Source organism: Moschus berezovskii, chromosome 1 (genome assembly GCF_049115385.1).
Source record: "Moschus berezovskii isolate FMDL1 chromosome 1, NW_MosBer_1.0, whole genome shotgun sequence".
Lineage (NCBI taxonomy): Eukaryota > Metazoa > Chordata > Mammalia > Artiodactyla > Moschidae > Moschus > Moschus berezovskii.
In genome coordinates this window covers 77560643-77587670 of record NC_142460.1, presented here as the reverse complement: position 1 = coordinate 77587670, position 27028 = coordinate 77560643, and the positions used below count along the sequence as shown (strand labels likewise).

The 27028-nt window shown below is 43.4% G+C and overlaps 1 protein-coding gene across 1 annotated transcript in view; it reads right to left on the bottom strand.

Moving 5' to 3' along the window:
• The window catches only part of PLCXD2 (phosphatidylinositol specific phospholipase C X domain containing 2), a 68919-nt gene that overhangs the window by 19431 nt on the left and 22460 nt on the right, over nucleotides 1-27028 (bottom strand). Inside the window, exon 2 of the mRNA XM_055421569.2 lies at nucleotides 289-749. Within this exon, the coding sequence (XP_055277544.2) occupies nucleotides 289-749 (461 nt within the window). The remainder of the gene's footprint in view (nucleotides 1-288; nucleotides 750-27028) is intronic.

Here is a 27028-nt window from a genome sequence, read left to right as displayed (position 1 = left end):
TCACAGCCCTGCCTTGGGCTGGTTCTGGCCAGGTCATTCACACTCAACTTAGATGCTCAATCAGTTGCCAAACAAGTAGTGAATATTTGGCAGGTATCAATCCAGGTTCAGTGGTACCCAGGAGAGCCCTTGAAGCCATCCGAGAGCCCAGGAACCAGGTTTTTATTATCACACTCTATGCCTTTTACCCCAAGGGCCCTGGAATGAGATGTCTTAGAGCTGGTGACCCAGAAAAAGCAGGAAGAGTTCCATTCTTGCCCTTGGAAGTTTCTCTCTGTTCCCTCCTACCTGGCACTTCTTCTCCCACAGCCTCCGCAGCGTCATGCTCTCCACACTGCAGGCTGAGCACAACTTGCTTCCAAAGGCCTCCTGGATCCGGAGAATCAAGCGTTTGTGATGGGCCTCATCCATGGCGTAGAAGTGGTTGAAATCCAGGAAGACAATCTCTTGGGGGTGCTGTGTGAGGAACGAGTCGATCTCCATCAGCCCATCCCAGACCCTGATGCCAAAAAGCCCGTGAATGAAGTAGATTTCCTGGTCGGCGTCCCCTGGCTTGGAAGACACACGCAGGTCAAAGTAACGGATCCCAGCGTCCAGCTGTTCTCGGAATGTCAGGTTCTGAGTCACAGACCATTTCTTCATGACCTTCTTCACGAACGAGATCCTGGCGAGGCGTTTGATCGCGGGGGTTTGGTCAGGCCCCACTGGGGACTTTTCGTCTACCCAGTAGCTGAACGAATCATGGGAGCCTACACAAAGCAACAAAGGGGAGTGAGCAGTTGAGACTGAGCTGGGGCAGATAATCTGAAAAGACAAGAATTAAAAACCAAGTACACACAGAGAATACTGTGAACAAACAGTTGCAAAAATTTTCAAGCTTGCGAGGAATGAAATAAATACAAATAAAGGTACTGTATTCTTATTAGCAACTTGTTCATAGCTCAGTTGGTAAAGGATCCCTGCAGAAGGGAAAGGCTACCCACTCCAGTATTCTGGCCTGGAGAATTCCATGGACTGTAGAGTGTCCACAGGGTAGCAAAGAGTCGGACACGACTGAGCGACTTTCACTCTTCAGCCAGGAGTAAAATGATAATTTCATACATTGCTGGTATAAGGTAAATTAATAAATACCCTTTCGGAAAGATACTTCGAAAAATGTTTGAGAAGAGCTTTGAAATACTCACACCATTTAATCTAGTAATTTCATTTCAGAAAATTCATTTTCAATAGGAAATCTATTCTGAAGAACTAAACTAATGTTTGGAAAAATAAAGATATCTTCTGAAGAATATTCCTAATAGGGACAAACTAGAGGTTGCTTATAGGAAAAGGTGTACGTCAAGGTTGTATATTGTCACCTTGCTTATTTAACTTATATGCAGAGTACATCATGAGGAACGCTGGGCTGGAAGAAGCACAAGCTGGAATCAAGATTGCCGGGAGAAATATCAATAACCTCAGATATGCAGATGACACCACCCTGATGGCAGAAAGTGAAGAGGAACTCAAAAGCCTCTTGATGAAAGTGAAAGAGGAGAGTGAAAAGGTTGGCTTGAAGCTCAACATTCAGAAAACAAAGATCATGGCATCTGGTCCCATCACTTCATGGGAAATAGATGGAAAAACAGTGGAAACAGTGTCAGACTTTGTTTTTTTTGGGCTCCAAAATCACTGCAGATGCTGATTGCAGCCATGAAATTAAAAGACGCTTGCTCCTTGGAAGGAAAGTTATGACCAACCTTGATAGTATATTAAAAAGCAGAGACATTACTTTGCCAACTAAGGTCCGTCTAGTCAAGGCAATGGTTTTTTCCCGTGGTCATGTATGGATGTGAGAGTTGGACTGTGAAGAAAGCTGATCGCCGAAGAATCGGTGCTTTTGAACTGTGGTGTTGGAGAAGACTCTTGAGAGTCCCTTATACTGCAAGGAGATCCAACCAGTCCATTCTAAAGGAGATCAATCCTGGATGTTCATTGGAGGGACTGATGCTAAAGCTGAAACTGCAATACTTTGGCCACCTCATGCGACGAGTTGACTCACTGGAAAAGACTCTGATGCTGAGAAAGGTTGGGGGCGGGAGGAGAAGGGGACAGAGAATGAGATGGCTGGATGGCATCACCGACTCTGTGGACATGAGTTTGAGTGTACTCTGGGAGTTGGTGATGGACAGGGAGGCCTGGCGTGCTGTGATTCATGGGGTCGCGGAGAGTCGGACACGACTGAGCGACTGAACTGAACTGAACTGAGAGGTTGCTTAAGCGTACCTCACAGAAGAATGTTTAATGGTGGCACAGCTGCTTTATGCAAGCAGGCATTGAAAGAAAAGATAAGATAACTCTGTGCCTATCTCAGTAATGCTGGGACAGGCATTTAAATTCTAAGAAAGGCAGAATTTTTTTTTAAAACTGCCTTCTTACAATTTTGTATATACTCTTTTCCTACTGTAAAAATGAGTCAGTGGGAATGATTTCTTAACAGATCATATAAACATTCTGAAGAGCCTTGGTTAGTTATATGCCCCTCTTTCTGAAATCATCTCTTAATAAGCCAAAATTGCTATTAAATGATCAAATGCATGTTGTATTTCTCTTCCTTAAAGAGGGTAAGGATCCTCCTAGACACTGAGATGATCTTACTGTTATAAAGTCTAAATGACCATGAGAGACACTTTTCTAACTACAGTGAGAAAATATTTCAGTAGTAACTTAAATAAAAATTATCTTTAACAAATATCTTCCATTTTGTCATCAGTTTCTATCTGGTGTCAATCATTATTATTTGGTTGGCTTGGTGAGTGGCTCTGACCCCAGGGGTCTCCTCACAGGGTGCTGCACTTTGCAAGCAAAATCTAAGAGGAAAGTGTTGTGTTCTGCCAATCTCGTCCTTAATCACTACGACTCACACCAGAATCAAAATTCTTATATTCATGTAGAATACTCTCGACTGTCACCAGTTATACTTTTCAGTAAGTTTTAGAGTATGTATTTCATACATAATGTAGGATTTTATACAACTCTACTGTTTTATGTTTTATTATTTCCATTTTCTTGAAAATAAATCATTCTGGGAATGGTTTTACTGTTTTATCTTTTTAGAAATAAAGCCAAAAAACAAATGAAAAAAATGTGACAAGCAATGCTTTATTGTTATGTAGTCTCTAGAACATGAAGGGTATTCAGTAACTATTAAGAAAAAGCATAGTTATCAATCCTCAGGCAAAGTGAACTTTGTGAGCAAGAAAATTACTAGCATGTTTCAGGTAAAAAATGGCTGTTACTAATAGAAATGTGGAGCAAGTCCCTCTGGAGTTCCCACACTGGTTGTCTCTGCTAATGAGACTCACTGGATACTTGCTGAATGCTCTGCTTCCCTGGGCTGCAGCAGAAATAGGAGCTCTTTATACCTCTTCACTGAGAGATTTATTATGAATACATTATGGCTAGATGGAGGACAGCCAGTTCTCTCTTCTTTTTAGATTTTATCAGCAGCCCAGCTGTTTGGGATTGAGTGTGTAATATAGTATGAGTTATGCATTGTACTTAATTCTTCCCTGGGTATCAGGGAATAGCCATTATCCAAGCATGGAGAAGAGCAAATCCCTGCTGGTATTCTCTGGCTGGTGCTGAGCCCAGTTTAATGTCCAGAGGGAGATGTGCTAACAACCTCTGGGGTTTTCTCCGTGTCTGAGGACTGTGCAGCAGTGTGACAGCTGTGGGGCCCCAGGGACCATTTCTGAATACATGGGGACACACTGGGTACCAGTTCATCCTGCAGAAGAGGAAGGGCATGCATGTCTCCTGGGAACTTGGAGTCTCTCTGCAACCTTTTTGCTCCCTTTTCTATTCTAGCTGCCTAGCGTTGCCCACTGCCATCCCCTGGACAGGAAGGAACAGGACAAGGGAGAAGGTTGTTCACTGACTGTTTGGTAGCGTTTGTCCTTCTGAGGCCTCCAACAGTCAAAGCCAACACTCACCCACTAACCACTGTTAATATTTTTGCCTTTTTACCTAATTTTTTCCCAGGAGGTTGTTGAGTTCAGTCACGTAGAGTGAGAACAATAACATCCAGACATTTAAGTGCACTTAACTCTATGCCAAAGCCTTTGACTGTGTGGATCACAATGCTGCTGCTGCTAAGTCACTTCAGTCGTGTCCGACTCTGTGCGACCCCATAGACGGAAGCCCACCAGGCTCCCCCGTCCCTGGGATTCTCCAGGCAAGAACACCGGAGTGGGTTGCCATTCCCTTCTCCAATGTGTGAAAGTGAAAAATGAAAGTGAAGTTGCTCAGTCATGTCCGACTCGTAGCGACCCCATGGACTGCAGCCTACCAGGCTCCTCCGTCTATGGGATTTTCTAGGCAAGAGTACTGGAGTGGCTTGCCATTGCCTTCTCTGGTGCATCACAATAAACTGTGGAAAATTCTGAAAGAGATGGGAATACCAGACCACCTGACCTGCCTCTTGAGAAACCTGTATGCAGGTCAGGAAGCAACAGTTAGAACTGGACATGGAACAACAGACTGGTTCCAAATAGGAAAAGGAGTACGTCAAGGTTGTATATTGTCACCTTGCTTATTTAACTTATATGCAGAGTACATCATGAGGAACGCTGGGCTGGAAGAAGCACAAGCTGGAGTCAAGATTGCTGGAAGAAATATCAATAACCTCAGATATGCAGATGACACTACCCTTATGGCAGAAACTGAAGAGGAACTCAAAAGCCTCTTGATGAAAGTGAAAGAGGAGAGGGAAAAGGTTGGCTTGAAGCTCAACATTCAGAAAACAAAGATCATGGCATCTGGTCCCATCACTTCATGGGAAATAGATGGGGAAACAGTGGAAACAGTGTCAGACTTTATTTTTTTGGGCTCCAAAATTACTGCAGATGCTGATTGCAGCCATGAAATTAAAAGACGCTTACTCCTTGGAAGGAAAGTTATGACCAACCTTGATAGCATACTAAAAAGCAGAGACATTACTTTGCCAACCAAGGTCCGTCTAGTCAAGGCTATGGTTTTTCCCGTGGTCATGTATGGATGTGAGAGTTGGACTGTGAAGAAAGCTGATTGCCGAAGAATTGATGTTTTTGAACTGTGGTGTTGGAGAAGACTCTTGAGAGTCCCTTGGACTGCAAGGAGATCCAACCAGTCCATTCTAAAGGAGATCAGTCCTGGGTGTTCATGGGAAGGACTGATGCTGAAGCTGAAACTGCAGTACTTTGGCCACCTCATGCGACGAGTTGACTCACTGGAAAAAACTCTGATGCTGGGAAAGGTTGGGGGCGGGAGGATAAGGGGACGACAGAGAATGAGATGGCCGGATGGCATCACCGACTCTGTGGACATGAGTTTGAGTGAACTCCGGGAGTTGGTGATGGACAGGGAGGCCTGGCGTGCTGTGATTCATGGGGTCGCGGAGAGTCGGACATGACTGAGCGACTGAACTGAACTGAACTCTTATTTGAAAAACCAGGTAAAAATACCCAACGCTTCACACAGAATATTTACAAGGTTGCATTGTGCAAAGAGTACTTACAAAAGGAAAATCTTAATATTTTCCACCCCAGATTTATTATCAAAGTTTCCTCTTCTCCCTACACCTTGAAAGAAGATATTTTACTCTTTAGACTGTCTTGGGGCTTCCTTTGGAGAAGGCAATGGCAAGCCACTCCAGTACTGTTGCCTAGAAAATCCCATGGATGGAGGAGCCTGGTGGGCTGCAGTCCGTGGGGTCGCTAAGGGTCGGACACAACTGAGCGACTTCACTTTCGCTTTTCACTTTCACACATTGGAGAAGGAAATGGCAACCCACTCCAGTGTTCTTGCCTGGAGAATCCCAGGGACGGGGGAGCCTGGTGGGCTTCCGTCTATGGGGTCACACAGAGTCGGACACGACTGAAGTGACTTAGCAGCAGCAGCAGCAGGGGCTTCCTTGGTCATCCAGCAGTTAAGATTCCAGCTGCCAATGCAGGGGATATGGGTTCCATACCTTAGTTCAGGAAGATGCCACATGTCTCAGGGCAACTACTGAGCCTGCTCATCCTGAGCCTGTGCTCCACAACAAGAGAGGCCACTGCAATGAGAAGCCCGCGCACCACACCTAGGAGGTTCCCCTGCTGGCTGTAACCAGAGAAAGCCTGAGCAGCGACAAAGACCCAGCACAGCAAAAAAAAATGTGTTTCAAGACTATCTTTAGGACTGCTGCTCTCCCTCTGCCCTGGGATATATGGATTAAATTCACACATTTCCGCCAGAGAAGTGCCCCCTTTCCCCACTGGCACCCCCTCCCCAGTGGCACCCCCACCCCATGGCCTTGCTGTCAAAGACAGCTACTGTGTGGACTTGGCCAGGATCATGGCTCCATGAGTCCTGGCTTGTTTTATAACAAGGTTAGGAAATAGTTTAGAACTTTATTCTGTTGCCACTTCTGCCACAGGAAGGGTTTTTGCTGCTACCACCTGAAAGTCCCTGCGCATCTTCACTCAGCCTCTCTAGGGCGTGTTTTGTTTTTTTTTAAATCTCTGACTACAATAGATTTAAGTGCTCTTCTTTATCTTAAGAACAAAACAAATCACTTTCCATGTCTCACCCCTTCAAGTGACTGTCCTGTTTTTTCCTGGCTGTCGAATTCTTGAAACAGAGGCCAGTGCTGTGACCTTTGTCTCCCTGATCAACTCTCTCCTTCCAGTTGGAAGCGACCTCCTACCCTTGTGTTGCTACCCTTCATCCTTATATTGGAATCGACAACTCCAAATGGCTTTATTCTTCCTGGCCTCTGTGAGGGTCTGCTAAGTCAGCTGTTTTCTGGAACCTTCTTACATTTTTGTATATATTATTGGGCTTCCCTTGTGGCTCAGCTGGTAGAGAACTCGCCTGCAATGCGGGAAACCTGGGTTTGCTTCCCTGGGTTGGGAGATCCCCTGGAGAAAGGAAAGGCTACCCACTCCAGTATTCTGGCTGGGAGAAAGAGTCGGACATGACTGAGTGTCTTTCACTTTCCATTCCCTTGTGATGCACGATGCACACCTACAGGAGTTCCTGTCCTTCCTGGACTGCTCTCCTTTGGCCTCCTTTGCTGGCTCTTCTCCCTCCTGCTTGTCTTCCAGTTTAAAGTTTCCAAGGGTCTTTATTCCTTCCTTTTCCCACCCTCAGTGATTTCATCCACTTCCCAAGTTTTTGATCACAGCACCATTATGCAGATGACACCGTAAGTTTCATTTCTAGCACAGACTCTTCTAAAGTTCCAAATTTATGTGTCCAGCTTCCGCTGTGGCCTGCCGGCTACACCTGCCTGCAGGTGCAGGCACAACAAATGACAGAGTTTCCATTTACTCCGTAAAGCCAGCCACTCGAGGGCCCCTCTGATCCCCACAGAAAGCCTCTGCTAGATATGTCAATAGTCCACTCAGGTACTCAGACTTGAAACTTTGGATTCTAACGAACATTCTTCCCTCTTCCTCACCCCCTGCATCCAACCAGTTACCTAATCTTAGGATCTGACTTCTAAAAAGACGTCAAACGTGTCTCTTCCTTTAACCTTCATCTGCCACCCGCCTCATGCCCACCTTACAAGCAGGACCAACAGAGCCCTGGCTTGTCCTTTGAGTCCAGCCTCTCTAATTTGTTCACATTTGAAAGTTGATCATCTCAAGAGAATAGTGCTGATTACATCATTTCCCTCCTACCCACAGATCAGGTTCACATTCTGATCACTGGTGTTTAGGGCTCTCCTCAACAAAGTTCCAATGTATTATTCTGGCCTCATATCTCACCAGGCCCCTTCCTCTGACTCTATGCACTTACTTTGCTGATAGCTTTCATAAAATATTCTCTCATCCCAATTCTGTCCACCAGCGTTTAAAACTCATATCGGGTAAGCTGCTTACCCTATGCCTCAGTTTCTTCATCTGTAAAATGGGCATGATCGTGTTGATTGTCACAAAAATTGTTGTGAATGTTGGAATGCATGCAAAGTGCCTGGAACAATGCTGATACATACTAAGTGCTGAACTATTGTTACTGTTTCTATCAGTCACTCTCTGTTACTTGGAAACTAGAGGGAAAAAGGGGTGATCAACTGAAATTCTTTATCTTAAATACTTAGGGTCTGGAAGATTTTCTTTTCTGCACCTGAAGCACTGTTCCTCTCCACCTTGTTGGCTGATGTGGAGATAACAGCTTAGCCTCTACCTTGTTGACAGTAGCTGTCACTTGCCCTCTGGGTCACCACCTAAGCTCTGTCATTGCCCACTTTTAAAATCTCCAAACACAATATCCTCCTTTCTGATCACAGCTTACTTTTCTTCTTCCTCACTGTGACTTGACTTCTATTCCCTCTAAGCTGAGAGCCCAGAGTAGGCTCTATATCGTCCTTTGGCTGGCTACAACCAAGTTGTTACTTGCCACTTTTATCTGCAGAATTACTAATTATAACCATCTGAAAGCTACAAGGATCACTGTGAAGACACGTCGTCTATCTATACAAACCAATCATATGCACAGCCCCCAAATGCACATGGAAATAGTAACATGATATTTTCTAATAAACTTTTCATCTAACAACCAACATTTTACTTCTCTAATGTTTATCATTTATAGAGTGGACTAAATAAGGTTTTAGAAAATAATAGTCATTAAATACTGGATAACTATTTTTAAACTTCTCTGGGAAGGGAATTTTTGTCATCCTAAGAAGATTCCAACAGAGCAGGAAATAAGAACAAACAAGCCTTTCCTTAATGTTCTACACGCCATGGATTGATATCATCCCTAATTTTAGCCCTACACAGATAAAGGCATTTTCCTCCAATTTTTGGAAACATTTTTCTGTAATCTTTTCATTTTCAGTTACTACTCTTGTCCCTTCCTGTTTCCTTATACAATAAAAAGGCATTAAAATGTTTCTACTTCCTCTCTTTATGTATACAAAACCCTGAATAATGTATGTGAAAGCACTCTGTAATCTAAAGTAGTGATTCTCAACCTTGAATGCACATCAGAATCCCCTGGGGGAGCTTTTAGGAAACACGAGTGCCCAAGATCCCACTCAAGACCTATGAAGTCAGAATCTCTCTGGGGTGGGAGTTGAGATGGAAAAATATGAAAAGCTCCCCTGGTGATTCTGTCTACCTAGGCTTGGCAGCCCTGCTTATAAATGTAAGATTATCCTCTGCCAACAAGCTCTCTGACTCCTTGGGATCAGTTTCTCTGGTTGGTCTTCCAGTACTTTCAAATCTTCAGATGACAATCTGGTGGACTGCCTTTCCCATGTCTGAGGAGCAGCTCTCTTCACCAACCTTTTTGTTCTAGGAATGCCTCCAGTCCTTTGACCAATTGAAAAATCACAGCTTGTTTGCAAGAAAAGAAAAATATTGGGGCACCTTACTTCTTTATCATGTCTTCTAGTAAGTCATTATATGAGGATATTTAAGTTTACTTAGGGCATTTTATATGTGTACTGGGTTACTGAGTTCAGAATAAAGTAATTGAAGCAGCAAATCACAAAGAAAAAGATATCTGAATAAGAAAAGGTTAGCAGGACATTTATCCGATGTTAGGTATTTCCTCCTACACTGCATTGGGGTTTCTAGGTGGTAACTAAGTGATAAAGAACCCACCTGCCAATGCAGGAGACAAGAGACACAGGTTTGATCCCTGGGTCAGGAAGATCCCCTAGAGGAGGGCATGGCAACCCACTTCAGTATTCTTGCCTGGAGAATCCTATGGACGGAGGAGCCTGGAGGGCTATAGCTCATATAGTCTCAGAGTTGACATGACTCCAGCGACTTAGGGACCAGATAGGAGAAAATGAGCTCCTATGTCAGGACAGGGGACAGTCAGTTTGCTCTTTATCTGGAACACCAACTGCTGCTTGACTCTTTTTAAGGGGTGTTATTTGGGAATTGGGAAATCTCAAGTGAACACACAACAGTTTTTAGTTAAAGCGCTTTCATTACCCATTTCTCACAAATTGGAATAGTAGCCATTTTTCTGAGCTTATTTAAAAAGAGTGTAAAGCAAGCTTCTTGGGAAGCCGGTCTCTAAATAAAACAATTCAAGTCACCACTGTGAAATGATACATACCATCAACAACACAATGGCATTTTAGATTATGTAGTGACTACACTTAAAAACACAGAGGGAAGGATGAAACAAGAGTTAAGTGAAATGGTTGGCCGGCATCACTGACTCAACGGATACGAGTCTGAGCAAACTCCAGGAGACAGTGAAAGACAGGGAAGCCTGGCGTGCTGCAGTCCATGGGGTTGCAAAGAGTCCAACATGACTTGGCGACTGAACAATGAGGAAGAGAGAAAATCTTCTTTAACACACCTCTGGGTGGCATCTGGGGAGGTGGGGATGGTGACCCAGGTCAAAGAACACATGATCTCATATACTTAAGAAAATTTCTTCTCACCTACCTTAGGTACTACCCTGCCCTTGGGGGGCCCTTTAACCTTGAAGCTCATGGGCCCCTTCCAGGTCAGTTTACTGAAGGCCATTCTCACCCAGTGTTTACTCAAATCACTCAATGTATTGATGCCTCCAGGCTACACGTTCCCAGTGGGGGTGACGTTGCCCCAAGGAAGCAAAAATTGGTTTGGGGGGGATGAAAAACCCTTCTTTTTATGGGTAAAGTATAAAGAGAATACCCAAACAGATGTACCGTGCAGTGTATCTGTGGAATCAAAATGTCACTGTTTGGGGCGGGGGAGGGTGGCGCTGAGCAGGAATAGAAATGGCCCAAAGTTCTTAGCATGGCTATAAAGAAAACCAGGCTGAGAAATAGCACTCCAGACAGAACTCCCTAGTAGTCACATGGACAGCTGACTTGTCTGGGCTGGATCTCTGACCTTGAACCTCTTTTATCCTTAAGTGGCATGTCTGTCAATGCCACCAGTGATTGTTTCCCACAGGGCACCATTCAAAAGGTGAGCTGGAAGTGGAAGGTCCTCTTCCCGTTCCCTGCCCCTAGAGCAGTAATGGGTTGGGAATCAACTCAATTCTCTCTTTCGCAGTTATCTTTTAAATATTCCCACCAAGTCATTTCTCCACCGACACAGCCCTGAAGGACCCAGAGCTGTAGTGTACAAAATGCAGGTTTAAGAAGAAGAGATTTACCAGCGGTGAGTCCTGAGACCTCACTTGATGAATCACTATAGCTCTGGAGAGACTACATGAAAAGTTCCCCCCAGTGATAAAGAGCCGAGGGTCTGGTGCCAGGCTGCCCAGATTCATGGCTGTGGCTCCACTGCTTACTGGCTATGGCACTGAGATGCTGCACCGTGTTTCTCACTTGTCAAGTGGGCACAACAGTGCCAACATCAGTGGTTTGTGGTGAATGCTAAGTGACTACATTGGGTAAGCATTCAGAAGAATCCTTGGTCAACAGAATGAGTTCCAACATATTATTATTATTATTTCATTATTAAGGAATTTATGTTATCTTCTACTTGAAAGACATGACCTGAGAAACAAATAATTCTAGTTTTTAAATAATGTTGTGAAAGCTCATTAAATATTCATATTCAGGGATCTGCTGTGGCAGTTAACTAAAAAGAATGAGATTTTCAGTTTAAGTGATTTATTTTAGGTTATATGCAGAATTAACATCAGAAGAAATAAATTCAAATCACAGTATTATACAGGCTAAGTATAAATTGACACTAAAAGTTAATGATAAACAATCTCTAGTTTGTGCCTTTGTCAATAACAAGAGTAAATAAATTCAGTGACTACACAACTTGAAAATATAAGAGAGAAAGTTTCAAGGTTCCTCTTGAACTTTTTATTTTTAATATCATAGAACCAGACATCCTCATTTCTATAGAAAAAATAAACACAAAAAAATCAAGTCCAGGGACTTCCCTGGTGGTCCAGTGGTTAAGAATCTGCCTTGGAATACAGAGGACATGGGTACAATCCCTGGTTGGGGAACTAGGAATCCACATGCCGTAGGCCAACTAAAGCCTGTGCGCCACAGTGAAAAGATGCTGTGAGCCACAGCTAGGACCCAATGCAGCAAATAAATAAATACTACTAAAAACTCAATCTATTTCTTAAAGCATGTTGGACAGCAGATTTTTGGAGAATGAAAAGCTATAAACTATAGTTGGGAATGGAAAAACCAGTAATGTTTTCCCAATCCATCAAAAAAAACCTATCAGTTCTAACTGCTTGTCTTAGTTGGTAAGTCGTGTCAGATTCTTTTGCGACCCCATGGACTGCAGCCAATCAGGCTCCTCCATCCATGGGATGTCCCAGGCAAGAACACCAGAGTGGGTAGCCATTTCCTTCTCCAGGGGATCTTCCTGACCCATGGATCAAAACCGCATTTCCTGCATTGCAGGTGGATTCTCTGAGTCACCTGGAAAGCTCATCAGTTCTAATAAATATCACAAAAACACTCAAACACTTATGTAACCATCCATAAAGAATCTTTCTATAATAGAAAGCATTTAGAACACCAAACACCAGTTTTCCTGAAGTTTTCTTCAGAAGCGTTTTCCTGACTTTTCTTACATATTGAAGATATTAGTGCATAGTCCTTAGGGACGTGACCATGGCCACTTTATGCAGTTCACTTCTCTCAGCATGTTTTATCACTTCGTTTTTTTCTTTGCATGTACAGGCTTTCAGGCCGCTTGGGTTCACCGATTTTATTCACAGGCTTTTGGCTTTCTTAGAAGACATTTCCACTTGGTAATGTGGCACGTTGAGAGCACTAATGCGCAGCTGAGCCTATTGAAAGAGCAGCTGGGCCCTGGATGTGACACGTTCTCCATCTCCTGGCCTGGATGCACCTGCAACTTAAATGTTTTGCTAGCCCACACGTGTGAATTCACTATGAGATTTTTTTCATTCAGGTAGTGAATTCCAGGTAAAATACATATTACATAAATTGTTATGGCAAACATTTAGATAGCAAAACCTCATAGTAGGGATATCTACAGAGGTTTGGAACTAAGGCCTCTCAGTGTCGAAAGTGTTTATGTGTATGTCTCTGTGTATATATTGACACTAAAATGGCCCATCTGAAATAAAATCCAGAAAAAACTTTTATTCAGGAGAAAAAAAAACATGCTTCATTTACTTGGAAACATATAAAGGAGTTGAGAGAAATCCACTATTTCATAGAAGTATTTTTACTAATATCAATAAAGAGCTTCTAATAGACATGATCATCATTCTGCAATTTTCTTTTAAAGACAATTACTATTTTGAGCTTATTATTTAAAAGAGCCATCAAAAGTTCCAATTTTTATCAGGACTTCATCATATTATTACTATGTCTGTCAAAATAAAATTGATTTGTCCCATTGCAAGCCTGGTCTTAAAACATATAACGAATCAACATGCATTTTCTGTTAAGGATCGTTAGAGTGGCCAGTTAGGGCTTGAATATTTTTATCTCGGTTTGAACTTTAGGCCATGTGATTTGTAATTTCACATTCCTTCACTGATTATTAGTTTACACCCTGTCAACTGAGGCCCAGTTTGCAAGAAAACAGGTGCAGCCATCTTGACAGTTACCCATTGGACCTGATCCTGCATAAAATGGTACTGCATGTCAAATTTATTTTTCTAAATGTAAAATACATACCAAAAATTATTCCAGGAAAATGAATAAGATTTTAGCTGCAAAGACTCTTCCTCATCTAAAATATACAGCAAGAGGATATTAAAGATGCCCAAACACGAAAGACCAAAAATCTTGCTTACACTTTATCTGAACAAAGCTAGGTCATTCAAATAACTAGCGGGAGTCTGGGTGGGAATAAAAACTCAACTAGATCCAATGATGACCAGTGCAAACAGCAGAGAAGAGAGCAGTAGCAGGCTTTATAAAGAGAGAAAAGATAAGTGTTCAAGCCAAAGAAAGAAAGCAATGTTCTCCCATCTCCTGAGGAGGCAAAGAGAACAGATCTCAAATGGAGTTGGGATCAGAAAATGAGAGGCCTAGCTGAACAACACCTCTTCCTGATACAGTCCACCCATCTTGGAGAGTTCTGGGAGACAATCTGGTGATGTTTTCACTCATTTCAAAGGGCCATTTTTTTCTGAGAAAATAAGAGGATTGTATGCCTTGATTTACATAGAGATCAGAAGATTCTATCTTCATATAATTTCTAAGAAATTTTCCAACAGTATTTCTTTGAAAATGTGCAAAAAATGAGCTTTGGGTGCTCAAATACACTATTTCACTAAAAGTGTTTGCATTTTAAAGAACCTGTGCTTTTTAAGAAATTAAAAATATTTTTTTCCAAAGTACTAAGATAATAAAAAACATTCCCACTTAAGATCATTTGATCAAGAACTCTAGTCTTCTAAGAGAGACCACTTAGACCACTAAGTGGGGAGACCACTGCTTAGTTTTACAAATGACCAGGAACATATATCTCAGTTTCTGTATTGAGCTTATGAGCAAGGTCAAGTTTTCAAAGAACAGTGCCAGGGTCCACTCTCAGACTCAAACAGTGACGAAGAATATAGAGGGACCCCTCTCTGGCCCTTCAGGGAGCAGTGGTACAACCAGACTCCAGATGGAGCACTACTTGACTCTCACTTCTCAAGAAGGCTGTCACTAGCTCATCTTCCTCCCGGGCATCTTCCTGCCTCCTGACCACCATTGTGGGCTTCCTGGGAGAGCTGTGTTGAGGGGCATAGTATCAGAGCAGTGGCTGAAGTGACCTGGCAACAAGGGATGTAAAAGAATCGCTGGGATCATGTCTACAAATTTGATGCCAGTTGATGTAGGTTTTCACCAGAGGCTCCTTACACAATGGGCAAGATGTTTAAAAAAAGAGGGAGAAAGAGAGAGCATGTACTCTCTTTAAAGGACAGAGTAAACTCTTTATTTTGAATATGAACATGTGATAAGAGAAAAAAAAGTCATTTTCAGTTCACGCTATCCTCTAAGCAGAGGAGTCCTGATAACTGTGGTATCTTTTGTTTGTGAGGCACAAATAAAATATTCATCTTTGGTATTAATGGCTTTTGACATACTTGCAGCAGTACTAAGCAGCGGGTGGGGGTGTGCAAATCTGGAGACAGAAGCTGGGAAGGACCTAAACTGTTCTGCAGAGGAAAGGGAGGGGGACTGAGAGACCAGAGGGGAAGGGGAGAGACAGAGGGACCACTCGGGCAGCAGGGCTGAGAGAGGCGTGGGAGAGGACAGACCTCGTGGGGAGTTTTCAGAGATGTGGTACAATTTCGCCTCTATACCTAGATCACGAATTCTGTTGTTGCTGTTGTTTAGTCTCTCAGTTGTGTCCAGCTCTTTTGTGACCCCATGGACAGTAGCCCACCAGCCTCCTCGGTCCATGGGATTTTCCAGGCAAGAATACTGGAGTGGGTTGCCATTTCCTTCTCCAGGGAATCTTTCTTACCCAGGGTCAAAACCCTGCTCTCCTGTACTGGTAGGTGGATTCTTTACCACTGAGCCACCAGGAAGGCCCAAATCATGAATACATATTTTCAGTGACAATGTGAGAGGTGCCATGATATTAACTAGTCAGGACCCATCTGGGTCTTTGGTTTTCCAGGCCCAGTCACACGGGTTTCCTCCTCCCCCAAACCATCCCTCCTTGCCTCCTCCCTCCCGCCCCGTGCTGGGCCCAACAGGCAGAACTCCCTGGGGAGTGGGGAAGGGGTCATTAAAACTGAGGGAGGTGTCCCTCAGGTTGAGATGGGCTTCCTCCATGAAAAATCTTTTTTCATGGTATGCTGCAGTTGAAACAGGACCACAAGGGCTAGTCGGTAAGCATCAGCAAGCAGAATATATAGATGTTCAAGGGCATTCTAAGGAGAAAACGATGTATAAAAGAACAAAGGCATAAGGTAGAAAATGAGATGAGCATCAGGAACTGCGTGCTTCACAAATGCTATCAAGGCAACTACAGCAGCTAGAAAACTGCTGCTGAGTATTGCTGAGTTAATCCACACAAAGAGGAGACTTCCAAGTTAAGAGTCGGGGAACACCTCATCATTGGCTGACTGATGATTTATGCCCACAGAGTGAACTCAGCAAGAGCAGCGCACTGCACTGCCTGGAGAGCAGCGGGGACCACCGTGCTCTATAGTTGCAGGGCTGCCATGTGTGCCTCTGCCACCGAGCAGGCAGAAGCAGTGCCAGAGGCTCCAACTCTTCGGCCATGAAGGAACCCGAGGATGAACTTTCCATCAATAATAAAATACCTCGGCCTCACATGCTGTGTTTGTCTTATGTGAAGTAACAGATTCTCCAAAAGGGTGAGCGACCCCAGGGGCAAGGCGACAAAACTGATCAACCTCTTATCTGCTCTTGCGGTGCGACAATCCACATACACTTCCCAGGGACTGTGGTATCTAGGATAAGTACGTGGATGACAGAGTCCAGTCCAGTCTTCGCTCCCTCGCCCGGGTCAGGTGAAAACAAAGAGACAGGCACAGGTGAGGGGTTTCTCTTGCCCTGACCTGCTTCCGACTTAGACGCTTCTGGACAGTCTCTCTCAACTCTCCAATGTTGTTGCTGCTGCTGCTGCTAAGGCGCTTCAGTCGTGTCCGACTCTGTGCGACCCCATAGACGCCAGCCCAACAGGCGCCCCCGTCCCTGGGATTCTCCAGGCAAGAACACAGGAGTGGGTTGCCATTTCCTTCTCCAATGCATGAAAGGGAGAAGGGAAAGTGAAGTCGCTCAGTCGTGTCCGACTCAGCGACCCCATGGACTGCAGCCCACCAGGCTTCTCCGTCCATGGGATTTTCCAGGCGAGAGTACTGGAGTGGGGTGCCATTGCCTTCTCCGCTCCAATGCTAGTGGAAGAAAAACACTGACAGAATCCCAGACTCCACACTTCCATTGACATTTAAAGGTCAAGTCTCCCTGTATTGTACATAATGATATCTCCCGCCCACATGTGTGAAAAGGATGGCTGTGAGAATTACTGGAAGGAGGAGGGAAACTTTGAAAGTTCTTTGGGGCAAAAGGACTTGATTTAATGCCATTTAGCCGGAACACTTAAGCTGAGAGAGCTTGTTTCATAAATAAGGAGTTAAGGAAAATGAAAACCAAAGGATGAATTCATCCAGCTATTGTTTTTCACCTTTGTTCTTTACTGATTTTAATATGGCTACCCTCTCAATAAATAAAGACTCCTAAAAGAACTGGACCAAGACCCTAAATAAGATCTGGTTTTCAAACACTTTCTTTTAGAGCATTCTTTGACTGCTGGGTTCTTAGTGCCGAAGAAAAGGTGTTACCTCTACAAGAGAGTCCATCTGTGGTAAAGCCATTGGGCCTAGCTCCATTTTAACTTCACCATCTAAAGGAAGAATTTACTTTGGAAGAATCACATACTTAGTATGTAAGGTAAGGTACGTGTTAGTCCCTCAGTAGTATCCGACTCTTTGTGACCCTATGTACTGTAGCCTGCCAGGCTCCTCTGTCCATGGGACTTACCAGGCAAGAATACAGGAATGGGTTGCCATTTCCTTCTCCAGGGATCTTCCCAACCCAGGGATTGAATGCAGGTCTCCTGCATTGCAGGCAGATTCTTTGCCTGCATACTAAATGTACTAAATATGTACTAAATACATTCAGTATATATTACTTTACAAATGTACTCCCTCTGACCCTCCAGGCACATGGAAACCCTTTTTCCAAGAGCTAAAAACATCTCAAGGACATTCTGTTCACTCTCTGGTGTTTGCACTTCATTTCCTTCATTATGAACTTGCTGGTGATTGATCCCTGGTGGGGGCTCACATTTGAAAATGACTAACAATTTCAATTTATTGTTTATTGTGTACCAAATGTCAGAGATCTCATCTGGTCTCTGCCAGTCCTGTAGGGCAGGGATTATCAGCATTTTACAGAAGTGTGGACTGAGGTTCAGACTGGTTAAGCAGCTTGTTCAAAGTTACCAAGATTGCCAGTGGCTGCCTGGAACAGAAACCTAGGTCTGCCAGACTTGAATCCATACAAAACCATTCTAGGGATGTTGTTAATGTTTCCATATCTTTACTGATGAAGTAGGTCAAATGCATTACGCATTTACTTCTGATAACATGGTGATCACAGGATTTGTTTCCAGAGGTACATGTCTGACACTCACCCCAGTGCAGTAAAATTTGTGGAGAGATTAAAGTGATTTTTCGATGGACATGAGTTTGAGTGAACTCCGGGAGTTCGTGATGGACAGGGAGGCCTGGCGTGCTGTGATTCAGGGGGTCGCAAAGAGTCGGACACGACTGAGCGACTGAACTAAACTGAACTGAACTGAACTGAAAGTGATTTTAAATTTTGTAAAGACATGAAGAATTTCTGTGTAGCAACACAAGAGGGCACTCTAGCCCTCTTTGATTTGAGAACACGACTTTTTTTTTTTTTTTTTTTGCTGTTAAAACACCTCTGAGCCTTGAATCCCAGCGCGGGTTCTGCTCTGATTACTTGTATGAACTTGTGCTTTTAGATTCAGACTGCAGTTCAACTTCTCCCTTTGCAGAATTAGGAAGGTGAATGAAATGAACTTTAGGATCTCTTCTGTCTAAAGAATCGAAGGATCCTACCTCATTAATAGTTAATTAAAGAATTTATGACCCTATTTTAACAAAGATGATTAAGCACTGCAAAGAAGTAAGATATGTTCCTTTCATACTTGATATACTTAAACTGAGCTTCCCAGGTGGCATTAGTGGTAAAGAACCTACCTGCCAATGCAGGAGACATAAGAGACTCCAGTTGGATCCCTGGGTTGGGAAGGTCCCCTGAAGGAGGGCATGGCAACCCACTCCAGTGTTCTTGCCTGGAGAATCCCATGGATAGAAGAGCCTGCTGCAAAGAGTCGGACACTAAAGTATCTTAGCACGCACACTTAAACTGAACATGGGCTTATTGATTTATCTATTTGCAAAAAACAAATCATTCTCAAGCCTGGCAGTGGTATTCATTTTTAGCTCATCTAAGAACTGCTGGAGAAATTCTCTCCCTTCTCACCGACTCAGGTTGGCAGGGATAGATCTGCACTATGCAGCTGAATACACTGGCCAGTAGTTTGCTTCTTGTCTAGCATTTAGGTGACAGTTCCCTTTACGTCAAATCAACTGGCATTTGATTGCTTTGTAGGACATTTCTATGGAATTTATTGTGGGGGAGAAAAACACCTTCCTAATTACCTAGCGTGGGCTGAAATTTTTCACAGGGCAGGGGTATTTTAAGATTCATTGGACAAACTGCTGAATGGCTGAGATCCAGGGATGCTCTTCAGCTGCTGCTGCTGCTGCTGCTAAGTCGCTTCAGTCGTGTCGGACTCTGTGTGACCCCAGAGACGACAGCCGACCAGGCTCCTCTGTCCCTGGGATTCTCCAGGCAAGAACACTGGAGTGGGTTGCCATTTCCTTCTCCAAGATCCCCTCAAAACAAGAGGGTTTTTCTCTTTCCTGTAAATGACGGACTAAGTCAGGAGCTCTGACAGGGGAAAAGCAAAAAGGGAGTGGGAAAATCCAACAAGAAGTGGTCTAAGTTACAAGAAATGATGGGTTTAAAGGAAATTTGTACATTGCACACGGCAGGGAAAGTGAAGGAAAATACACCCACCCAGGGAGACAAGTGTTCTGACAAGCACACACCTGCTGAAAGCCTCTGCTGACTTTTCCGCCGAGAGGCAGAAAGATGTTTTCTCTGCTAGGGCTTGCTGGGTTATCACTACACAGTCCCCTTCAACCACTGGGCTACTTTTGTTCTGAGTCCAGAAGAAGCCTCCTAGATGTGAGGTCTTGGAAAAAAACTAAAAATGACTTGTTCAGCTGGAACAGGTGAGCAGGCAGTCCTGCAAACACAACTGTCCTCAGGGGCGCTCAGGCATTAGAGGCCTGGTGTGGAAACATGTGCCTCAGATGAAAAGAACACTGTCCTTTATTCCAGCCAGCACAAAGAACTGAATTTATAGCCCCATGTTAGGTCAATCTCCAATCCTACGGATGTCTTCTATTCTGATGCAATTAAGTGAATTTGGCAAGACCAAGTTTTTACAATCCTAGGATTGTTATCTGGAGAAGGCAATGGCAAGCCACTCCAGTACTCTTGCCTAGAAAATTCCATGGGTGGAGGAGCCTGGTAGGCTGCAGTCCGTGGGGTCGCTAAGGGTCGGACACGACTGAGCGACTTCACTTTCACTTTTCACTTTCACACATTGGAGAAGGAAATGGCAACCCACTCCAGTGTTCTTGCCTGGAGAATCCCAGGGATGGTGAAGCCTGGTGGGCTTCCGTCTATGGGGTCACACAGAGTTGGACACGACTGAAGTGACTTAGCAGCAGCAGCAGCAGCAGGATTGTTATCAGAATTTCTCTTGCAATTTGCTTAACTTCACTGTATCTCAATTTCTTTCTTTGTAAAAATGGAGATAATGATAGTACTTACACCACTGAGTTGCAAAGATTAACTGGGTTCATATAAATTGAGCAGAGCTTACCTGGTGCCTAGTAAGTGCTTTCTAAGTGTTATATCAGTAAGCTCTTCCGCCTGTTACTACCCTACTACTGCTACTAACGCCTTGGGACACCTTGAGAAGACTGTGCCATGCAGTTATAGATTCTGTCTTACTTTACGCACTACTATCCACTTTCTGTGTATCTTAGTTTCTCTTTAAATTAACTAGAAACATCTGCTTTTTAAATTCTCTTTTGATGTTTCAAGATCTCATGTCTCTCTCTGGTTTCAGTTGCTCCCTTTGTTCCTTCGAACCTTCCTCTGAACACGTTCACAGACACTGAGCACACAGAGATGACGAGATGCAGTTGTGCAGTGTGAGCGGAACACAGGTCCCAGTGACACATAACGTGTTCTGTTATGGAAGTGTGCCCAGAAGCAGTTCTCAAGCTGTGTCTTGCAGGATGAATTGTAATTAGCCAAGTGAAGTGGGGGGTCTTGGGAGGAAGAGTGAAGCGGGTGAGGAAGACTGGAGACATGAAAAGAGCCAGCATGTGAATTTTCAGGGTGTTATTTAGGCCCTATATTGTCACTGGCTCCTTAGTGTCTACGAGAAAAGGCGTCAGGTGCTCAATATCACATTGAAAGCCTCTCTCAGTCTGTCTGTCCAGTGCTTTCCAGTGTCTTCCTCTGGTTGCTTCTGCAGGTCATCGCATTCCTTCTCTGTTTGCTGAAGGTACACTTGCTTTCCTACTTCTAAGTTTATTCCTTCGGTTCCCTCTGTCTGGAATGCCCTCCTCCCGGTTTCGGAACCCCCCCACCCCACCAACCCCTCAGTGGAGCTCAGGTGCTGTGAGTTCAGCTGGCCTTTGACCCCTACCTGGAAATAACCTCTCCTTTCTCCTGGTCCCTAACACAAGTTGCTTGCTTCATTACTGTGGTCCTCACCTCTACTTCCATTGGTTTTACTTGAATCTTAGTATCTCGCCTATAAGATTGTATACTGCACTTTGTTAATTTTGAAATTTCCTATAGCATCTAATACGATGCCATAGGATCAAAAAGGATTGTTAATGATAATAGCTATATATCCAAAATTTATGCTTGTTTTGTACTAGGCGATATTCTAAGCCCACTGCAAGGATCGTCTTCCTTAATTCTTATACACATTTGTTCTGTAGTAAAGAATTTCACCTCATCCAAAGAGAGCTCTGGTCTTTGTCTTAGGCCTCTGGGAGGCAGTCTTTTAAGCCCTTGGAATATTCTGCCTGATAAGAGTATCTTTGTTTACCTGTGAGCTTTGGGACAACATCAAAAAGTCTGAGGATGTGATGTATGAGAGGGGTTTTGAGTCATTACGGACCAGGCTTGACCTCCGTGGGCCAGGATGCTGAGATCAGGCATGTGGACCCTCAACAAACTCTCTGGACACCAAGGACTGGGTGAGCTTCGTCAGTCTGCAGTGCTTTGTGTGTATCATCACACGTCAATACCAGGGCAGCAGCTCTGTCCGCGTCTCCAGAGGAGACGACAACCGGAAGCTCCACGTTTGGGATTTCTTTGGACTCATCATGTGGTTGATTGTAACTTGTGGCCTTTAGCTGTATTCAATGGCAACTGAGTAAGACAGCTTTCACTGAGTTCTGTCAGTCCTTCTGGCAAGCTGTCAAACCTAAGAGTGACCATAAAGACCCCCAAACTTGCAACTGGTGTCAGGGCGAGGGCGGACTTGTGCACTGTGCTTCCTCTTACTTTGCACTTCTGAAATAAGTACTATAATTATTTCCATCTTACAGATGATAAAACTAAGTCACAGAGAGGTTAAACTTCTTATTTGAAGTCAAACTTTTTATTTGAGGTAACAAAACTATTATCTAGGATTTGATCCCAGGGCCACTAAAACAGAAACCACCCTTGGAACTACTTCTATATATTGCCTCTGATGTGAATAAAAAGTAAAGATAGATATAAGATAAAACTGTGAGGTTCTAATTCAGAGAAAATAAGACCTGGAGCTGACTGTGGCTCAGATTATCAGCTCCTTATTGCAAAATTCAGGCTCAAGTTGAAGAAAGTAGGGAAAACCACTCGGCCATTCAGGTATGACCTAAATCAAATCCCTTATGATTATACAGTGGAAGTGACAAAAAGATTCAAGGGAATAGATCTGGTAGACAGAATGTCTGAAGAACTATGGACAGAGATGTATAACATTGTACACGAGGTGATGACCAAAACCATCCCCAAGAAAAACAAATTCAAGAAGGGAAAGCTTTACACATAGCTGAGGAAAAAAGAGAAGTGAAAGGCAAAGGAGAAAAGGAAAGATATGCCCAAATGAATGCAGAGTTCTAGAGAACAGCAAGGAGATAAGAAAGCCTTCATAAGTGACCAATGCAAAGAAATAGAGGAAAACAATAGGATGGGAAAGCCGAGAGATCTCTTTAAGAAAACTGGAGATACCAAGGGAACATTTCATACAAAAATGGGCACAATAAAGGTCAGAGATGGTATGGACCTAACAGAAAGCAGAAGGTATTAAGAAAAGTTGGCAAGAATACACAGAAGAACTATACAAAAAATTCCTTAATGACCCAGTTAACCATGATGATGTGGTCACTGACTTAGAAGCAGACATACTGGAGGGTGATGTCAAGTGGGCCTTCATTTCAGTTCAGTTAAGTCACTCAGTCGTGTCCGACTCTTTGCGAATCCATGAATCACAGCATGCCAGTCCTCCCTGTTCATCACCAACTTCCAGAGTTCACTCAAACTCACCTCCATTGAGTTGGTGATGCCATCCAGCCATCTCATTCTCTGTCGTCCCCTTCTTCTCCTGCCCCCAATCCCTCCCAGCATCAGGGTCTTTTACAGTGAGTCAACTCTTCACATGAGGTGGCCAAAGTATCGGAGTTTCAGCTTTAGCATCAGTCCTTCCAATGAACACCCAGGATTGATCTCCTTTAGAATGGACTGGTTGGATCTCCTTGCAGTCCAAGGGACTCTCAAGAGTCTTCTCCAGCACCACAGTTCAAAAGCATCAGTTCTTCAGCGATCAGCTTTCTTCACAGTCCGACTCTCATATCCATACAAGACCACGTGAAAAACCATAGCCTTGACAAGATGGACCTTGGTTGGCAAAGTAATGTCTCTGCTTTTTAATATACTATCTAGGTTGGTCATAACTTTCCTTCCAAGGAGTAAGCGTCTTTTAATTTCATGGCTGCAATCAGCATCCGCAGTGATTTTGGAGCCCAAAAAAATAAAGTCTGACACTGTTTCCACTGTTTCCCCATCTATTTCCCATGAAGTGATGGGACCAGATGCCATGATCTTTGTTTTCTGAACGTTGAGCTTCTAGCCAACTTTTTCAATCTCCTCTTTCACTTTCATCAAGAGGCTTTTTAGTTCCTCTTCACTTTCTGCCATAAGAGTGGTGTCATCTGCATATCTGAGGTTATTGATATTTCTCCCGGCAATCTTGATTCCAGCTTGTGCTTCTTCCAGCCCAGCGTTCCTCATGATGTACTCTGCATATAAGTTAAATAAGCAGGGTGACAATACACAACCTTGACGTACTCCTTTTCCTATTTGGAACCAATCTGTTGTTTCATGTCCAGTTCTAACTGTTGCTTCCTGACCTGCATATAGGTTTCTCAAGAGGCAGGTCAGGTGGTCTGGGATTCCCATCTCTTGAAGAATTTTCCACAGTTGACTGTGATCCACACAGTCAAAGGCTTTGGCATAGTCAATGAAGCAGAAATAGATGTTTTTCTGGAACTCTCTTGCTTTTTCCATAATCCAGCGGATGTTGGCAATTTGATCTCTGGTTCCTCTGACTTTTCTAAAACTGGGTTGAACATCTGGAAGTTCATGGTTCACGTATTGCTGAAGCCTGGCTTGGAGAATTTTGAGCATGACTTTACTGGCGTGTGAGATGAGTGCAATTGTGTGGTAGTTTGAGCATTCTGTGGCATTGCCTTTCTTTGGGATTAGAATGAAGACTGACCTTTTCCAGTCCTGAGGCCACTGCTGAGTTTTCCAAATTTGCTGGCATATTGACTGCAGCACTTTCACAGCATCATCTTTCAAGATTTGAAAGAGCTCAACTGGAATTCCATCACCTCCACTAGCTTTGTTCGTAGTGATGCTTTCCAAGGCCCACTTGACTTCACATTCCAAGATGTCTGGCTCTAGGTGAGTGATCACGCCATCGTGATTATCTTGGTCGTGAAGATCTTTTTTTGTACAATTCTTCTGTGTATTCTTGCCACCTCTTAATATCTTCCACTTCTGTTAGGTCCATACCATTTCTATCCTTTATCAAGCCCATCTTTTCATGAAATGTTCCCTTGGTATCTCTAATTTTCTTGAAGAGATCTCTAGTCTTTCCTATTCTGTTGTTTTCCTCTATTTCTTTGCATTGTTTGCTGAGAAAGGCTTTCTTATCTCTCCTTGCTATCCATCATGGTCAACAAAAGAGTCCGAAATGCAGTACTTGGATGCAATCTCAAAAACGACAGAATGATCTCTGTTCATTTCCAAGGCAAACCATTCAATATTACAGTAATCCAAGCCTACGCCCCAACCAGTAACACTGAAGAAGCCGAAGTTGAATGGTCCTATGAATACCTACAAGACCTTTTAGAACTAACACCCAAAAAAGATGTCCTTTTCATTATAGGGGACTGGAATGCAAAAGTAGGAAGTCAAGAAACACATGGAGTAACAGGCAAATTTGGCTTTGGAGCACGGAATGAAGCAGGGCAAAGGCTAATAGAGTTTTGCCAAGAGAACACACTGGTCATAGACACACCCTCTTTCAACAACACAAAGGAAGACTCTACACATGGACATCACCAGATGGTCAACACCGAAATCAGATTGATTATATTCTTTGCAGCCAATGAAGGAGAAGCTCTATACAGATAGGAAAAACAAGACCAGGAGCTACTGTGGCTCAGATCATGAACTCCTTATTGCCAAATTCAGACTGAAATTGAAGAAAGTAGGGAAAACCACTAGACCATTGAGATATGATCTAAATCAAATCCCTTATGATTATACAGTGGAAGTGAGAAATAGATTTAATGGACTAGATCTGATAGAGTAACTGATGAACTATGGATGGCGGTTCATGACATGTACAGGAGACAGGGACCAAGATGATCCCCATGGAAAAGGAATGCAAAAAAGCAAAATGGCTGTCTGAGGAGGCCTTACAAATTGCTGTGAAAAGAAGAGAAGTGAAAAGCAAAGGACAAAAGTGGGCCTTAGGAAGCATTAATATGAACAGAGCTAGTGGAGGTGATGGAATTCCAGCCGACTTATTTCAAATCTTAAAAGATGATGCTGCACTCATTATGCCAGCAAATTTGGAAAATTCAGCAGTGGCCACAGGGATGGAAAAGGTCAGTTTTCATTCCAATCCCAAAGAAGGGCAATGCTAAACAATGTTCAAATTACTGTACAAATGCACTCATTTCACATGCCAGCAAGATTATGCTCAAAATCCTTCAAGCTAGGCTTCAGCAGTATGTGAACTGAGAACTTCCAGATGTGCAAGCTGGATTTAGAAAAGGCAGAGGAGCCAGAGATCAAATTGCCAACATATGCTGGAACATAGAAAAAGCAAGGGAATTCCAAAAAGCTACACCTACTTTTGCTTTATTGACTATGCTAAGGCCTTTGAGTGTGTGGATCACAACAAACTGTAGAAAATTCTTAAAGAGATGGGAATACCAGACCACCTGACCTTACCAGGAACAACAGACTGGTTCCAAATTGGGAAAGGAGTATGTCAAGGTTTACATTGTCACCCTGGTTATTTATCTTATATGAAGAGTACTTCATGAGAAATGCTGGACTGGATGAATCACAAGCTGGAATCAAGGTTGCTGGGAGAAATATCAGCAACCTCAGATACGCAGATGATACCACTTTAATGGCAGAAAGTGAAGAGCCTCTTGATGAAGGTGAAAGAGGAGAGTGAAAGAGCTGGCTTAAAACTCAACGTTCTGAAAACTAAGATCATGGTAACAAGTCCTATCACTTCATGGCAAATAGATAGGGAAAATGTTTAAATAGTATCATATTTCATTTTCTTGTGCTCCAAAACCAACGTGGACAATACTGCAGCCAAGAAATTAAAAGACGCTTGCTCCTTGGAAGAATAGGTATGACAAACTTAGACTGTGTATGAAAAAGTAGAGACATCACTTTGCCGACAAAGGTGCATATAGTCAAAGCTATGGTTTTTCCAGTAGTCATGTATGGATGTGAGATACATACATCTTTGGGCCATGAAGATGGCTGAGTGCCTAAGAATTGATGCTTTTGAACTGTGGTGCTGGAGAAGACTTTTGAGAGTCCCTTGGGCTTGCAAGGAGATCAGATCAGTCAATCCTAAAGGAAATCAACCCTGAATACAAATTGAAAGGACTGATGCTGAAGCTGAAGCTCCAATACTTTGGGCACCTGATGCAAAGAGCTGACTCACTGGGAAAGACCCTGATGCTGGGAAAAATTGAGGGCAAGAGGAGAAGGAGGCAAAAGAAGATCAGATGGTTGGATGGCATCACTGACTCAATGGACATGAGTTTGAGCAAACTCAGGAAGATA